The 18,698-nt window shown below is 39.6% G+C and overlaps 1 protein-coding gene across 1 annotated transcript in view; it reads left to right on the top strand.

Annotated features, from left to right (window-relative positions):
- ITGA8 (integrin, alpha 8) overlaps window positions 1-16,081 on the top strand; it is a 119,210-nt gene extending 103,129 nt beyond the window's left edge. Inside the window, exons 28-30 of the mRNA XM_010562705.1 lie at window positions 4,958-5,059; window positions 13,949-14,071; window positions 15,313-16,081. Coding sequence (XP_010561007.1) covers window positions 4,958-5,059; window positions 13,949-14,071; window positions 15,313-15,399 — 312 coding nt within the window. The 3' untranslated portion in view covers window positions 15,400-16,081. The remainder of the gene's footprint in view (window positions 1-4,957; window positions 5,060-13,948; window positions 14,072-15,312) is intronic.
- The last annotated feature ends 2,617 nt before the right edge of the window (window positions 16,082-18,698 follow it).

Genomic DNA, 18,698 nt, shown 5'->3' with positions numbered 1-18,698 from the left:
GATGTTTCAAGAGAGTTAATGCCTTTACTGTACCTTAGCCAATCAGGCTGCACGTCTAATGTCTACTTCTTTAATAATATAATATATTCTGCTCTCTCCATTAGAGATTACTTTTATAAGTCATATAAATCATATCTGGAATCCTGCTTAATATAAATTGCTTAGAATTGAAAACAAGGCTTTTTTCAGGCTTTTTTCTGAATGCAAATCATTGCACAACTACAGAAACATGCTGGGACTTTGTGTGAGAAGTCTAGTGCTGTAGAATAAAAGATGAAGAATGGCTTGAGTCTGAAAATGGAAAATAATTAGTGTGATAAGGAAAAATTATTTTTCTGAAGACCATCTCATCATAGATGTTCAGTACCGTGAAAATGTATAAAAAAGACTTCTTTTGCCAAGTCCAATATTAAATCTGTCTAATTTTTCATTTCAAACACTGTTGATAGAAAAGGTAGTTCCTTTTCATTAGATGCTATCTATCTTAAGGAGCTGATTTGACTATCCCTGTGTAGTCATTTGAGGCAGTATTCTTTGTATTGCTCATTCCTAATATAAGCCCCAAGGAGAGGGTAAATGTTCTGATAATAAACGTTCGGCTGCTTTCAGTATTTTAAAAGAACAAAATTATGGCATAGCCAAATGAGTTCCAAAAGGCAATAAATGTGCTGGCTTCATGTCACCAGTAAACACTCACATATTTGAAGAGAAAACTAGTCTTTCAAAAAGAAGACAGAATGGACAAGGCAAATACCAGAACTACAACCCTGGATCCCAAGAGAGCAGCCTTCAGCCTTTTCAGGGATCTGCGTGGAAGAACTCCATGGGAGGTGATGCTGAAGAAAAGAGGAGTCCAGGAGAACTAGTGATTCTCTAGGATCACGTCCTTTAAGCTCAAGAACTGTCCATCCTGACATGCAGGAAGTCAAAGAAAGGTGGCAGGAGGCCTGCATGGATGAACAAGGAGCTCCTTGGTAAAACTCAGATGTAGAAAGGAAACATAAAAGAGGTAGAAGCGGAGTCAGTTGACCAAGTACAGAGGCTGGGTGAGGAATATAGAGACAGTGTCTAAGCATGCAGGGACAGAGTTAGGAAAGTAAAAGCTCCCCAGGAGCTGAGCCTAGCAAGGGCCTTCAAGGAGTCTTCTATAAGTATATCAGCAGCAAAAGGAAGGCTAGGGAAAATATGGGTCTTCTGCTGAATGGGACATAGAAAAGGCTGACTTACTCAGTGCCTACTTCACTTTGGTCTTTACTGGTAAAATCTGCATGCAGTAATCTGAGGCTTCTGCGACCAGAGAGAAAACCTGCAGCAATCAACATTACCTTCACTGGAGGAATATCAGGTTAGGGGAACATTTAAACCAATTGGACGTACAAAAGCCCAAGGGACCTGACGGGATACACGTACAAGTGCTGAGGCAGCTGGCCAATGTCAATATGAGACCACTCTCAGTTATCTTTGAAAGGTCTTGGTGATTGGTGGAAATTCCTGAGGACTGGAAGAAAGCAAATGTCACACCTATCTTTGAGAAGGAGGATCCAGAGAACTACAGGCCAGTCAGCCTCATTTCAATCCCGGAGAAGGTGATGGAGAAAAAAAATCTGGAAGCCATTTGCAAACATCTGAAGGACAAGAAGGTGATTGGGAGTTGTCACTGTGGATTTATGAAGGGGAAATCATGCTTGATCAACCTGATAGCATTCTGCAGTGACATAAATGAGGTTCATCTTGGTGGACGAGGGGAGAGCAGTCATTGTTTTTTATCTTGATTTTAGGAAGGTTTTTGACATTGTCGAAGTGAATGAAGACAGGTGGACAGAGAGGTGGATTCAAAACTGACTGAACTGCCAGGCTTAAAGTGTTGTGATCAGCACCATGAAGACCAGCTGGAGGTCCATCACTAACAGTGTACCCCAGGGGTCAATACTGGGGCCAATACTGTTTAACATCATTAATGACTTGGATAATGGGACTGAGTACACTTTCAGCAAGTTTTCAAATGACAGAAAAGCGGAAGGAGGGGTTGATACACTACATGGTTGTACTGCCCTTCAGAGGGACCTCAACAGGCTGGAGAAGTGAGTTGGCAGAGATTCCATGAGGTGTGACAAAGGGAAATGCAAAGTCCTGTACCACAGGAGGAATAACCGTATGCACCAGTACAGGCTGGGGGGCCAACCAGCTGGAAAGCAGTGTTCTAGCAAAGGATCTCAGGGTCCCGGTGGACAGCAAGTTGAACATGAGCCCACTGTGTGTGCCCTTGCAGCAAAGAAAGTTGACAGCCTCTTGGGCTGCATTAGGAACAGTGTTGCCAGCAGGTAGAGGGAGGTGACTCTTCCTCTCTACTCAGCACTGGTGAGACAGATCTGGAGTGCTGTGTGCAGAACTGGCCTCCCTGGAACAAGTGAGACACAGACTGGAGCAAGTCCAGCCAAGGGCCACAACGGTGATTAAGGGCTTGGATGATCTGATATTCAAGGAGAGGCTGAGACAGATGGGACTGTTTAGTCTGGAGAAGAGAAGGCTCAGGCAGGGTCTTACCAGTGTGTATAAACATCTGATAGGAGGGAGTAAAGAAGACAGAGCCAGGCTCTTCTCAATGATATCCAGTAACAGGACAAGAAGGAAGAAGCACATATTGAAATACAGGAAATTCTATTTAAACATAGCAAAAAAACTTTTTACTGTGAGAGTAGTCAAACACTGAAATAGGTTGCTCCTAGAGTTTGTGGAGTCTCCATTCTTGGAGATATTCAAAACCCAACTGGACATGGCCCTGAGTATACTGCTCTAGTTGACCCTGCTCTGAGCATGTGGTTGGAGTAGACAATCTCCAGAGGTGCCTTCCAACCTCAGCAGTTCTGTGAAAATTTTGAGCTGGGCCATGGTCATCCAGCTGCATCCAAGTTGGCTCCCAGGTTTAGGTTACGCTTATTTCAGGTCATTTTCACAAACAAACCTTTCTCCATCAGTGAAGGAAAGAAACAGTAGCCCAAATTATCATGGGGTCTTCTTACCTCAGTCTGCTCTATGAAACAGCTGAAAGGGGAGAAGCAATTCTTAGAGAGGATTTATGCCTTTGATGCAACAGGAAATTCCAGAGAAAAACACCACCTAGCAGGGAGGAAAAGATGTTGAGTAATCACATAGGAACTGAGTCTTGTCAATGGAGCAGAACTCCTAAATGTGCAAGAAGTAGAAGGAAGGACAAAGAGTTTTGCAGAAGGGCATTTAGGAAGTGACAGCGACATTCCAAATACACTGGACTGTAAGAAGCTGGTGCCAAAATGAAAGATTGCTTTACTTACAAGGTTTTGTCTTTCTGTAAATCAGTAGTCAAATACTGTGTTGAATTCTGGTCATCATGTTTCAGAAAGGATTGAGACAGGTAGCAAAAACAATTAAGGGCTTCAAAAATATTCTCATACAAAAGATTAAAATTGTTTACCTCAAGGAGTCTAATCTAAAGGGATATAATGATCATCATAACTCCTAGCTCTGTGGATTCCAGTGGACATATTAGCACTTATCTAATGCTTTTCAAAGCATATCAAAGCACTTTCGAAGGAGATCCATATAATGACCCCAGCTTTACATGGGATGGGATACACAAGTCGCATGTAGTGTCATCAGTTGCAGAGATGGAATTAGAAACAGGTTTGACATCCAGAAGAGCATGGAAACCACTCAGCCGTCCTTCCTTGGGATAAAAACAAGCAAAAAGAGGACATAGCTGAGTGCAGGGTCTTCTGTCTGTAACAAATTACATTCAGTGAAATTGAAACATGTCAAATTCAAAGTGAACTGAAAGATTTACTTGATACCTGATGTACTTAGCCTTCAAAACTAACTCCAGTTAGATATCAATGATGCCAAGAGCTCAACAGGATTCAAAATATGCGTGTGGAAAATATTTGTATCCATTGTAGTAAATGTTGCAACCATTAAGATTCTTTTAAGGGACATGCACTTTCACATGTTGGCACGTATGCCAGTTCATAACAGATTTAGGCACATATTTTTCCAGTGGACATATTAGCACTTAACCATCATTTCAAGGCAGTTTGCACAGAGTGGGAGATTATTGTCAAGGTCAGAACAGCACAATAAGACACACAGTTGGTCAGATGTAGTGTGTCTGTGCCTAGTTGGCTTCCAAATGAGGTGAAAGAACTAATTAAAAGTCACAGCATGAGCTATATGATGTAACAGTTTTTAATCATTCTGAAGCAGGGAAGGTAATGCCTAATCTAATCAAATAATACTTTATAAATACAAGCAAGTTTAAATGAAACACAGAGAACTGACAGAGATACATATTGTTTTGTCTGCACATCTTTGGATTTGTTGAGGTGGTTAATGAGAACTATATAAATATTTTACTAGGCAGCCAGTTAAACAATGACTGCTATGCATTCCTGTTGCAGTTGCAGAATGTAGTAAAAAAGCAAGGTGAGTTCTGGGTTTTTTGAGCTCTACTGCAATAGGAAATCAATCACACTCTAAGTGAAGTGCAAAGGTGTTCCTTTTCTTGTTGTTTGATGGGAAGGCACAGCCATTCCTTCAATGCCATCAGGGAGCTCTACCAGCCTGGTCTCAACATAGACCTGGAAATCTCAAGATACCTGTGTTTGTTGTTGGGCTTGGTGAGCAGAGGCAAGGTTTTAAAACATAGACACCCCATAAACCTCCCCCCTGCTTCAAACTCACCAGTCTCCTATTTCAGAGAGAAATATGAGAAACAACTGTATGTGTCTTTCTGCATATCTAACCCTTCCTCCCTATTTGAACACACGGTCTTTGTATTTCAGCTTTATGCTGTATTATTGGACACATACAGGTCCCAGGATTGCTGTACTCTTTACCAAAAGAAACCATCTTTGCCTTAGGAAATGCTTTTCAGTATAAACATGGTTTTTAATAATTAATAACATGGTTTTTTATATAATTTCAGAGAAAGAATGATCTCTATACTCTTTCTTCCAACGTGTCCTTCGAAGTTAAGAGCATGCCATATAAAGTGCAACCGGCAAAGCTCCCCGAGGGAAGCATAGCAGTAAGTAACTGAAAATGATATCTTTGTGTGAAGCACATGTATTTGGTCATTCTGATCACAGCTGTGAAAGTTTTTATAAATGAAAATATTGAGATCAGTCTTTCCTGTCTTTCTAGTGTAAATTCCTGAAATAATACCTAAAGGAAATACCTTTATTGCTTTCTGTGGAAGTTGCTGATATATGATACTAATTCCATTTTTAAATAATTTCTTGCTGCATTAATGTGCAGACCGCTTTATGGCAATCAGGATTGATTTTTCACCTAGAAGAAAACAACAAAACTGTGAAAGCAAGTGTCTAATTACCTTTTTTGGGGTAAAAAAAATCTGGAGGAAATTTTTGTGCAAAATCCAAAATCTTGTTTTTGTCAGGTTTAGAGATCTCACCCTTCTCCCAGTCAGCAGTTCTCCCACACAAGCTTATGGCAACTTCTCTCTTATCTGTATTAAGCTTCTTTGATACCCTGATTTTCAGAAATGTCTGCATGCCTCTTTAGGTTTCCACCTCACAGCACATCAGGTGCAAGGTATGAAATTACCTGGTAATCCCTACAGAGTGATAGATAGATACTAAAGTACTTGCCTTATTTGCACAGCAAGATTTGTATGGCCCTGGATTATTATACGAAAAATTAATCTTGGAGGCGTAAGTTTGATTTGATTCTTTGCTGGTGCCAAAACATTGAGGCCGCACCTCGAGTGCTGTGTTCAGTTTTGGGCGCCTCACTACAGGAAAGACATTGAGTTGCTGGAGTGTGTCCAGAGAAGGGCAACCAAGTTGGTGAGGGGCCTGGAGCACAAGTCCTCTGAGGAGCGGCTGAGGGAACTGGGGCTGTTTAGTCTAGAAAAGAGGAGGCTGAGGGGAGACCTTATCGCTCTCTACAACTACCTGAAAGGGGGCTGTAGTGAGGTGGGTGCTGGTCTCTTCTGTCAGGTGGCTGGAGATAGGATGAGAGGAAATGGCCTCACGTTGAGGCGAGGGAGATTTAGGTTAGATATTAGGAAAAATTTTTTTACTGAGAGGGTTGTCAAACATTGGAATGGGCTGCCCAGGGAAGTGGTTGAGTCACCATCCTTGGAGATATTCAAAAAGCGAGTGGACGGGGTACTTCAGGACATGGTTTAGTGGGCATGGTTGATGGTTGGACTCGATGATCTTGAAGGTCTTTTCCAACCTAAATGATTCTGTGATTCTATGATTGAGTTTGGGGAGCAATTTAAAGTAATTTGCTTCTTATGGTGTCTAATACCATGGTTAAAATTAACTCTATTTCATCATTACTGATATAAATAAGTAAAATATGAGTGCAAAATTTGATTCTAGTATAAGAGTAATCTGAAATTTGAAGGCTTATTGTTCTCATCTTTATAAAGATTTGTCATTTACAGTCCTTCTTTTAAAAGGTAAGCTCAGTACAAACTTTTCCAAGTTAAATCATGGTGCAAATACATCATATCAGTCTGTTGAGATGTGGTAGTAGGGAACAGAGTATTTTCTTATATGGAAAAATAACATAATAATACACTTTACAGCTTACTTTGAATATATTTTAGAGGATACAGGCTATAAAGTTTTGTTTTGAACAAACACAGATTGAATGGTTGATTGATACTTGCTCTGGGAAGACACAAGGTGAAATCTTCGTCCTGTACACTCAGTGACTCCAACCTCTAACATCAGGACTACCATGATTTCACCAGAAAGATTTGATGCTTAATGCAGTATTCATCCAGAAAGGTTCAAAGGCTCCAAGCTGACAGATATACTCAGGCTCTTTTTATTTTCTTGCAGCATGTGTTCCATACCAGAAACACATGTTGTGCAGAACTCTGTAGTGGTGCCTTCATCTGGACTGAAGTGCTTTACCCCAGGTGATAGCCTGCTGTTCTCAACAAGTGTCAGATGATCTACCAAATGATCAGATAAGCATTTTATTCTCTTACTCCAGCCAGTATAATGCTTGTTATTTGCTGCAGATGATTTACAGCAAAATGCCTGTAATGGCAACTGTAAAATGTTGAAAAATGATAGCGCTTTTATGTTGTTTCATATCTGGACATGGCAGTGGATGCTTGCCAGCTCTACAGCTTGATGTGTTATATGCACAAGCTCTTTTGATGTTCCACTTGCAGGAAGAAATATTTGCTTGAAGTTGGGCAATGCTTAATATTTTTGCTCCTTCTGAAAAAGATCACTGGTTGTGTTTTAAAAGTTTCCAAAGATTTATTTGAAAGTTTATGGTTTTCTTTCAGACAACGCAAGGGTGGAAGTGGAATAAAGACTTTAATATTTTAAAACTAATTGTCCAAAGTAAATATCTAATAATCAGCTAACACTTTACAGTTTATATAGTGAAGATAATATATTCTAAAAGAACAGAACATATGTCCTTCATTTAACTCATACAATGCTGGGTTCCAATTATGCAGGCTGATAATGTACATTTAATTTTAATGGCATGAATAATCCCATACACATCGGTAACCTACACAGTCATGCAGTCATATTTGCAGCTCTGAGGTCTTTATTTCCATCATCATGGAATATAGGTCTATGTCTTGAACAGAGGGTCATGATACATAGGTGTGTGAAAGGTTATGGAAATGTAAGAAAATCTGAATCTTTTATAGTAAAACATTAGAGTGAAAATGGCATCAAACAGAAAATTAGCTTGGAACTTAGTGGAGCTTAAAGCAAAATCCACTGATGTCAATAAATTTTTTTCTATTAATCTTGATAGGCTTGGAATTACAACTATATATTGTACAACTAGTTGTATTTCCTTGCTAACAGCTGTACAATTCAAGGGAAAATTGTCATTTTTTTCTTAGAGGTATTATTATGGTAAATAATACTATCCTACTTAATGAATTTCATGTGCAAGGTGAAAGTACTTTTTATAATAAAAAGGACAGAGTTAGAATAAGCAGTAATTTGTTCCATTTTAATTTCTGAGTCTTGAGCCAGTTTCAGAGTTTAATAAAATATGATTGCTTTTCTTAAATGTTTGATAGGACCTTTAGAGGGGATGCCTTTAGTCTAAACTGTTTGACTAGTGTCCTACAGTGAGTAAATATTGGTTTCAAACTAAGGCTTATAACTCTTTTTTTAGCTATTACACAGTGATAGTACTTTCATTTAAAATGTGCTTATATTCCTTATGAATTATATTTGCACAAACATTTGTAATGTGTAAACATAAATGTCAATATTAGTTACGATTCCAAGCTCAAGGGAGCTTTTGAGCATATTTTCAGAGCATACAAGAACATCATGCTGCAAAGGTTGGATGGGAACATGTGGGAGTAGTAAAGAGTTCCTGTTTCTCAGTCTCTGTAAGCAAAATGACTAAAGATTAGAGGAAGGTCATCATGGACAGTAAAAGTGGTAGCATTAGAATAATAATCAAGTTAGCTATAGTTTCTTAAAGTAGCAAATCAAATTATGGAGAAGTTATTTTTAATTTTTAAAGTGTCTTTTAAAGGACAAGAGGGAAAAAATAGCTTTGTGAGAATCCCACTAACAGGCACTGAATTCTGACCATAGATGCTGGATGTTTGAACTAGTAAAACCTAATTCCCATCTATCCACAAGGGACTGCCAATGAACCAGCAGCTTACCACATATGCTCCTATCTGCATTATGCTACCTTCCAGTGGAATCAAAGACAATTTTGAAGCTACGTTGAGTAGCACCAAGATCAGGACCGAAATCCAAACTGTACAAAAATCAGTGGCAAAAAACCTAATATTTCTTTTATCTGCTTACAATGTGCTTAACTGTGGCATATTTTAAAAGAGGAAAATAAAAGCCCCCCTATAGAAATACTTTCATGAGCAACAAGTGACTTTCATGGAACCACAACAGCAATTCTTAAGTTAAGACTATCAGACAGCATCTGTACTAAGACCAGCTTGGATTTTATTTCCAACAGCAGACAAAGGCTCTGTCTGTAACTCTCTGGTTGGCTTCACCCTCATCTCAGTGCTTGAGCCAGATGGCATTCCTTGTCACCCTTTTGCGTACAAAAGGTATGAGACATTCAGCACTGTGAAAGGTCAAAAGTCAGATGCCGCCTCTCAAGTCTGTGAGGTGTGCTTTTCACCAGCCTGACAAAGAAGCAACCACTATTTTCAGTGTTCAGTATAAGAAAGACTTCTAGTCCTGAACAGAGAGGAAAGCCAATATGCATCTAAAGTACAGTGCCAACAGGTAACACTTGTGTAAAAATTCCACTTCTTCATATTGGCCACCTTAGATGAAAACAGATAAGTCCCCCCCAAAACATTCTTTGGCTCTGATCCTGCAGTACTAAACCTACCACATGGAGAAGAACAGAAATCCAAGCTGAATAATGCAAAGTTGTCTTAAATCAAAATCATATGTAAAACACTTGTGGACAGCATGGGGTGGAGGAGGGACAGTCTTCTGTGGAAATGGTGAAATGAGGCAGGCAAACCTGAAGGGATGCTTTGTTTCTTTCTCTCCCTCCAGCCTCTGCCTCAGCTCTGTGGGTGTTCAGGATTTGCAGTGTCAAACTGTTCACCAGAAATTGCATTAGTAGCCTTGTAAGTCTTTGTGTAGAGCGTGAAAGGACGCAGCCCAGGGGTGTTATATTCTACTGGTAATGCACACAGGCAGGAGTGAGGCTGACAACTACGTATAATCCCCTGCTCAGAAATTAAATCTCAAGCACTTAGCACAACCCTTCCCTTGCTTTCAAAAACCTCAGACAAAGAAGGATTCATGTGAAAAGGGTGTGGGTGCAGCAAGATGGTTTTAAGATTTTAGCAGGCAAATATTTCATTAGACATCGGCCTCACTCCTGCTACAAGAGAAGAGAGATGTGGCAGTTTTGCAGCAGCATTCTGCTTGATACAAGATAGACCTAATTTCTGCTGTTCATTTTACTCATTGCTGATAATCTAAGGATTATAAACATGATGCTCTGCACTTCTATAAGATCACAGTTTCTTGTTTATATTTCAACATCTGTCACGGTCCAGCTGAGCCACTGAAATTACACTGTAAATTGCACTCTACTGTCTGTAAAGGCAGAACAACGGAAGAAGGAAGAGAGGATTATGAACCCATGCGGTACAAGCAAGGCTGAGTACTGCTATACCACTCATAATTGGTTACAGTGTGTCCTCAGAAGACCCAGATGTCCTTACCTGGATCCATGCTGATAGGTGCTCTATTGGTATCACAAGAAGAGTTAGGTTGCCTTACTGTTTTTGCAGCCTAAGAGGAAAGAAAATACAACACACAAATGCAGCAAACATCTAGGAAGTGGTGCATAAAAGAAGACATGGAATGGCTACATAAGTAGTTGCATACACTACTATCAGCTTTATCCAAAGCCTAATGAAATAGACTGTTGCCACTGATTTCAGTAGGATCTCAAACATGCTTTTAGGTCTGGATTGATGCCACCTAATTTTGAACAGTGAACTGGAGCACATTAAAAGTCTAGTTGCTGTGCTCCTGTGCAATCAGTAGGCAGCCCTATGAGCTATTCAGATCCTAGATAACACCAGGCAGCAGCTTAGTTCACCCCTGTCTGAGAGCACCTGTGGTGCTGAAGTAGTTGCCTTTGGATGAAAGCGGACTTGGTGCCCAAGGAGACAGATGTGGTTCAGTCAAATACAATCTTAAGAAATCTGTAAACAAAAAATTCCTTCCTACAGAAGTACTTGCCCACTCTGATAATTTCCATATTCAGGGTGTACAATTTCAGTAGACTGCCTCTCTACCAACACATCCATAGCTGGCCAGCAGCTTGCTAGAGTCTTTTTGTTCTGGTTTGCTGATGTTGTACAGTCCAGCCCAGAGCAGTGATGCTGACTCCATTTCCTCTTGTGTTTATCTCAGTCATATTATGCCACCTAGGAATTTGGCTCAAGCTATCAATACCAGAAATGGCTAAATCAAATTTTTGCAAGCAAATGGGTCTTCCCTCAGGTTTGATCTTACTGTAAAATGGCGTCAGTCATTTTGTCAAACTTGAGAGGACAGAAAGCGCTGCTTGGGTTTGCTTTTTGCTGTTGTTTACAAATATTTGTTAAGATGATTTTGGTAAGTGATCTATCACTTTACTGCTCCAGTTCCACAGCAACATGCTTAGACAAGTGATAGTGTTAGAACAGAAACTGTAGTGAAGCTCAAACCTTACATAAGTAAGGTACGTACACTGTGTGTTGATAGTGTCAGATCCTTTTCAAATAATAATGAAAAAAATTATAACTTCTTGCATGTATCACCACAGAGTTTGCCAACAGAGGAAGCACACAGTGTAGATGAGTTGCAGTTTTTTAATCAATCTCAGTTTTTGCTGCCATGGGGCCTATTGAATTTTCATCAGCACTTCCCAACATTTGTGCTATATGTGATCAGGTCTTCAAGGCTTGCCTCAGGGAAGCATTCATGAGGATTTTGAAGCAGTAGAAGGGAGATGCTTTCTTTCTTGGACAGCGGAGCTCATTGCTTGCTACAGGCTTTGTGCAGCCCATCATGACTCCATCCCTTCTGATTTCCCTGGCCAGATAAGCCTTTTACTTGCATTCCTCTTTTTCCTTAACTGGCTTTTCTCTGGGAGAAATCTCTGCAGACAGCTCAGGTGACCTTTTTACTGCTCTGAGACACAAGGAGAGCCATTCAAAAACATTTTGTCCTTACTAAATGAGCACTGCTCTTGCTGAATCTAATGATGCAGAGAGGCTATGAAGTTCTGCAGTGGTTAAGAAGCAACCAAAAGAGGAAGCTTGGGAAGGGAATGGTATCCCTGCAGTGGCATAGTTGATCACTTGATCACACCAGCAAGGTATCTGTTGGGACCCAGGGGCAGCATTTCATGGGGTTTTTTACTAATTCTGTTTAACTTGAATTTATTCTTTGTATGTGCTATCTTTTTGAAGGCTTTTAGAGTAATAACTATTTACAGCTGCACCAGAGAAGTATATTAGCTGAATGTGTTTATTAGATCAACAATGGTATGGCCAGTACTGCAAGCACTTAATGTTCAGGTTACAGATCAGTGTTAAAGTGCTAACCCCAGAAGGATTGGGCAGTGTCTCAGAATTTTCTGCATAATGCTCAGTGTAAGCTTTGGTAGAAGGCAAGTTGTATCCCACATAGAAAGTTTGTCCCTAATTTCAACTATGATCTGTGTCCCATAACAGTGAGGGATACTATAAAAAAATACATGCATCAGTAGACCTGATCTACTAGCATCTTTCTAAGCGCTGTGTCAGAGTAGGGGACAGTTGGCTGCACAGATGAAGTTAGTGGAAAGGACTATTCCAAAATGTCTTCCAATAAACCATGACAGTAGCTGGGAGACAGATCTGCTGGTGCTTGCAGAATGAAAAGTCTAGGAAAGTATGCTGATCATGAGAAAGAGTGAGACAGGAAAGGGCTATATGTTGCAAAAAGGCTGAAATTTGCCATCTTCAAGGAGAAAAGTGAGAGGCACAGAAATGGAATTAATTTTGAACTGGACTACAGAGTTGTGTCCAGTCTTCAAACTTAGGATGCTGCTCCATAAATTAACAAATTAGCATTGTGCTAAATTTCAGGTGCATCAACCAGTGAGTTAATAGCAAAAAAACAAGTAGAAAGAGAATTTGCAATGAGTGCAGATCAGGGACTGGGCCAAGAAATTTATTAAGAAGAGTAGATTTTCTAGCTGTACCTCAAGCACTGAAGAGGAAGATCATTTGAGAGTTTGTGTAATCAGTTTGCTTTGCAAACCAATTTCATCTTGTCATGAAGAAAGTAACTTCCATCTGTCACATACTTGCCCTCTTTAAGGGAGACTAGGAGTAAATGGGAGAGCTCCAACAGAAAACCCCAGAGAGAAATAACTTCCTAGGCTAACAATAAAGAGGAAAGTTTGACAAAATAAATTAAAACTAAAGGGACATAATTGTGGCTGAGGAGCTAAGGAAAGCTCTAACTCATTCCTTCCCACTTGGGAGCAGCAGGGAGAGAGCAAATATTCAATGACATTGATGAGGAGCCTTCCAAGCAGAGTCTGAGAGCATAGAATAAATTTGGTACAAGGCATGGAAGGGAGAGTGAGGAGGAGGTTACTTATGTGGATGGCCCCAGAAGGAGAAATACAGAAGGGTTATTACTACTCTTTGTCAAGATGAAGGTCTAAAGAGAGAAGTTTGCCAAGTCAATTAAAACCTTTGATAACTCATGTTATACACACCTGCTGCTTTCTGGAGTCTCAGACAATGAAAGGGAGTGTTTCATGCTTGTTTCTCATTTAGGTAATAGTCCGTATGCTTGGCTTCTTTTAAGGAGCATAACATCATACTATGCATTAGGCTTTATCACAAGGACAATGCACTCTGCTTAAGTTTAATTTTTGGACTGCTTAGCTGAAACGCAAGTCATAGGAAAAAAGTATACTGGTGTGTCAGCAGAAATTAAAATAAGAATAATGTAGCTGGTATCTATTGTGGTTTGAATTAAGAGTTTGGGCTGAAGTCAACCATTGTTTCAGAGTAATTCAGCATAAGTCAGTTATACTGGCCTAGGCTGTACCAGCATACACGCGAGTAGAACTTTGCTCCTTGAATCTTCTTGAAGCATTTGCACAGAAGAGTATTTTTTTGCTACTCTGTATTAAGTGAAACTGATTCGTGTGTCTGATATGACAAGACTTTTGTGTATGTGTGAATTCCATTTCTAGTAATTATCGTGAACAAGTGAACAAGTGAAAGGAACTTGCAGTAAATGAAGCTAACATGGGAGAATTCCAAGCAATGTGTATTTCTAATCTGCAAAATGCTATTGAACTGAATGCTTATAACGACTGTATTCTACTGTCAGATTTGCTTAAATTTTGTTCATTTAATGTATTCTTTTCATTTCAGATCAGAACATCTGTCATTTGGTCCACTCCAAATGTCTCCTTTGTAATCCCTTTATGGGTTATAATACTAGCAATACTTCTTGGACTACTGGTATTAGCTATGTTGACCCTAGCTCTATGGAAGGTATGTTGCATTATTACTGTTACTGTTGCCTTAAAAAAAACCTGAAAGATACTGGAAGATATTAACAGATAAGAAAAAGAAAGGCTGGAATTTTGTGATCTTTAACAGTTTGGAGCAAAAGCAACAATACGTGTGTCTTTTTTGTTTTCCATTTCTGACATGTTAGTGTCACTGACCTTTATGCAGGGAACTTGTTTTCAAAGTCCTCCTTTATTATTAAAGTCTGGTTATAAATGGGCATACAGAGTTTGACTCTGTTTCTCAAGACCTCTTTTGCAGGATGTTTAAGTTCAAAAAGAAGTTACTCTAACTTTGTTTTCTGTGAATACTTCAGGGATTTCCAGTTTTTGTCAGCATGTAACAACAGTCCCAGCTTTGACAATTCATTTTTAGAAGATTTCCTTTTATATTAGTATGTTGTATCTTCTGTTTTTAGTTTTCTAGTTCTGTGTTGGTTGTTACACTCCCTTCACAAGTTTTAAGACAAGTTACTGGAAACTGCTATATTACAGGGAGCCAACGTAGCTTTTGGCTATCCTCTCAATTCCCATTAAAAAAAATAAAAATAATTTCTTAAGTTTAGCTGCCTAAAGGTTATGGGTCAGGTGTCCAGCCTATGCTAACTTTTCAGATTCGCCTAGTCAGTTAACAACAACAGCAAAAAGCTATGTCTAAAACATGGGAGGATGAGAGGAATTACCTTTTGGTGGTACTCTACTTCGACCTCTTGTGAAGCCTACATGACTTTCAACCTTTCAACCAAAAGGGTAACATTTAGGCAGTTAAAGTTAGGTGAGAGGAATGTCATCTTTAGTGATCTTTAGTCTACGTCACAACACTGTCCTGTGCACATTTCCCAACACATATTCCACTGCTGTTATTATTGCTATTTGTCAGTCTAAATACTTTTCTGAATGTCTTGCTGAACTGAAATTAACAGTTTTCTTATTAGAGTCAGCCAGTATCAGCATTCAGACCAACTTTACATCTCCTGCAAAGACATGTTTCATATAATTTGAATTTTTAAAGCAATACTTTGGAACTCAATGCCTTGTACCTAAAACTATCATTTTTCATAGGGAACGATTTGAATAGAAATAAAAAAATCTTCACAGTCTACCAGCCTGCCACAGATTGTATCCGACCTTTCAGGTTGACTCAGTGAAAAATCAAACTGCAGCTGAGTCTTCCTGTGGTTGTCTTACCATGATGCCTTTGTTTCTGTTGATTGTTTCCTGCAGTGTGGCTTCTTTGACAGACCTAGACCTCCTCAAGATGACATGGCTGACAGGGAACAACTGACAAATAACAAGACTACTGATGCATAGAGGAAGAGTGACAGATCATGTCAGAACCCTGCCTGAGTCTAGAAACACGATGAGGATTAAATGAAGGATTCCTTCCACCAGTTTTCCTTTGTACCTGCAAGTGACATGGTGTCATAATCTGATCTATGCAACGTTCTGAGAACATGCCACATGATGGCCATCCTTGCCAAAGAAAGCAGCTTTATCACTGCCTTACAAACATACTCACCACTGAACAGTAAGTTTATCCCATATTCCAGTCAGTCTACATTTCAGCAGTTGCTTTTGAACACCTGTGGTATACTGAGATGCTTCCAGAACAAGCCCAAATCTCCCAAGGAGAGAACACCTGCATTGCTGTATTGTCTAGAAGATGGACCAGGACAAAACTTCTGAACGCTACTGTATCATGCAGAATACCTTTGAAACCTCCCTAAGAATAAGAACTTTTATGAAATTATGGCTCAGGGAGACAAGCAATATATCAGTACTGTGAAAGTACTTCTGAAAAACAAAGGTAGTCTATAAAGAACTTTATAGATGGGGCACAATTATTTATTTTTCCGCCTTTTCAGGATAAGTATCTGATATAATCATCAACTTAGATTTTGAGAGAAGAAAGTAAAAAAATAGAAATCATGTACTTACCTTGCATGTAAATAGAAAAGTAAACCCATTGTACACACAGAACACATCCTTCTTGGCTACAAGGTGTTTACAAAGCAGAAGATTTATGCAACATTTACGAGATGATAAACAAGTACATGTCGTATCTCTCAACCCAGAGCTGGCAGTATCACACCCAGATAACTAAATTCATGCACAGTGTAGAGCAGGGGATGAGTTACCCTGTCCTTGCATTGCTGATGACTGACACCTGTACAGCTGACACAGGATGCAGTCATTTGTGAGACACTGATTTAAATTATCACAGCCACACTGGTGATACTGAGAAGGCTTGGGGGTTTTGGGCTAGGGTAAATTTTCTTTGCCATTGCCCTGTTACTTTGTTGAAATGGCCTCTTAAAATGGAATGGCTACTGCCATTGTATCTTCTGTTTAATTTGTGTCATAGACACTAACACTGTTCACCTAAAGAAATCTTTGCTTTTTTCGGGGGTTTGGGGGGTTTTTTTAGTCTACAAGCTGGCAGCATATTTAAAGTGTTGATTTCAGCAAAGTTTAGGGCTGAATATAGTTATTTCTTAAGCACAGTCTTGCAAGGAAGGTGGGCAAGATTTGTATTTATGCAGAAAAATAGGATGCCAGCCAGCCAAGCATGAACAAAAAGAAGGAAACATCTTTTCAGGTAAAGAGTAAAAATATACATTTAGGATTTTTTTTTCTGGGTGAAGGATTCTGAAGAAGAGAGGCTTCATTCTTTCTGTTCTATCAGCAAATGGTCCTTATCTCAGCAGGCAGCCTGAGCTCAGATCTGTGCAAATTTGTGCCTGAAAGCTTGAGTCTTCCAGTGCTGCCTGTGAGTGTGAAATTAGCTATATTGTGTAAACTTCAGGAGGGATTGTTCATCTTCTGAAACATACACCACACGTTCCTTCTCCTGAGCGCCTTTTCTTTCCAATCCATCTCAGCTTCTTAATTGGCAAATGGCCTCATCCATTCTGCCACTTCTTGGCTCCTTTTAGGTAACTGCCCTTCTGCTTCCTAAGACTTCAGACAGTACTAGCTATGAGACATTGTCACTTCTGTCAGTCTGACAGGAGATTTTACAGTTTTACCATTTCTTGCATGCAGACTGACCTGTGAAATCCAAGCAGAAGCTCGGAAACCTGAGCAGGTGTGTTCCATCTTCATATCTAAGGCAAATTTGCAAGAAGACCTTTATGAAGTCTTTAGCTTATCAGATGCAGTGTGCCCATGAGACTTAATGAGAGGAGGAGACACATGCCTCAGAAAACAGAGGTGAAGCACCGTTGGATGGGGAGGCCTAACCACTTCCCAGTCCCACCAAAAACCGTTAACAGACCCCTTCCCCAAATGGGAACCCTTGTAGGTTAGAGAGATCAGCTGATAAATACCACCACAAAGCAAGCCTGTCCCATATTTGCATACCTCTGTATCCCATACGTTCCAGGCAAAATCATCCTCCCATGAAAAAGACAGTGAGCTTCTAGCTTTTGTAAATATTGAATTGTTGTGTGTAGCAGCTTCTGAAATAAGATCAGCTAGCTCATTACAGTCATATCATCTACACAACTCTTACTCTGATGAAATAGCACCATGAGGAGATACTGAACATAGGACTTTTGTATGTGCAATACTTTATATTACTTATATACCTGAAGCATGTTTACACTGGCATTTGTGGTTGCTTTTTAAACTTTTGAATATACTGATTAATGATTACAATAAAGAAAAAAAATAGGAAAGAAAATGAAAACAAACACAGCTCTGTTTAGTATTTGTTGCAATGTGTTTTCAATCCTGCATTGCTCTGAGGATGGGACTAGGTGACCTAATAAGTTCTTTGCAGTTGTAACATCTATGGTTCAGTTTTGAGCAATTACTCTCCATTTTAATGATGGGCAAAACATGTTCAGATACTAAATTTATACCAAAAAACCCTCAGTGACTGCTGGGCTTGGCTGGAATCCATTGGCTGCAGCTGTGTAATGTCACTGGAACCCAAATTAGAGGCACATGATCTGACAAACAGTTACTTTGAGCAATACTTTGTTTTATATTTCTACATCCTGGTAGATTAAACTTCCCCCATGGAAATGTCTGGAGCCGTGTGCTGTCAAGGACTGTAGTCTTGGTCCCAGCATTTGTGGATAGCTTTGGCTGCAAACAGCTTTGCAAAGAAGATTTCTGGGTTTCAGTGCTTGCCAGGAGTGTTTATCCCCTTGGGAGATTGCATCCTGTATGTGGTTACTAGCAGGCAGTCGACATAATCTTGCCCCCCCAGTATATTAGTAATGTACTACACGATAACCTCTGCCACATCCCTATATGACTGAACTTTTGTTTCAGTGACGTCAGCCTTGTAACGAGTTACTAAATGCAGCTTTCTGTAAAAGTAATTCAGCCTTGCACTTCCAAATGTATGTGGTGAGCTGCTAATTACTGAGAGCACAGGAGCAGTCTGGAGAGCAGAAAAAAACAGGAGATTACTTTATAAATTAAAGCCTTTTAAAACCGTTTATTGCTATGACCACCACAGCAGTCTAGTAAATAGAGACATTCATCTTTTATTTCACATGCTTCTTGCTGAGTTTGAGAAAGGCTGTCCAGTTATTTCATCCACGCAGCAGACTTTTTAAGAGTATCAAGTGTCAAGCGACATTCTCTGTTTTATG

Source organism: Haliaeetus leucocephalus, unplaced genomic scaffold (genome assembly GCF_000737465.1).
Source record: "Haliaeetus leucocephalus isolate CR32 unplaced genomic scaffold, Haliaeetus_leucocephalus-4.0 Scaffold0, whole genome shotgun sequence".
NCBI classification, from domain to species: domain Eukaryota; kingdom Metazoa; phylum Chordata; class Aves; order Accipitriformes; family Accipitridae; genus Haliaeetus; species Haliaeetus leucocephalus.
This window is presented reverse-complemented; position numbering and strand designations above follow the sequence as displayed.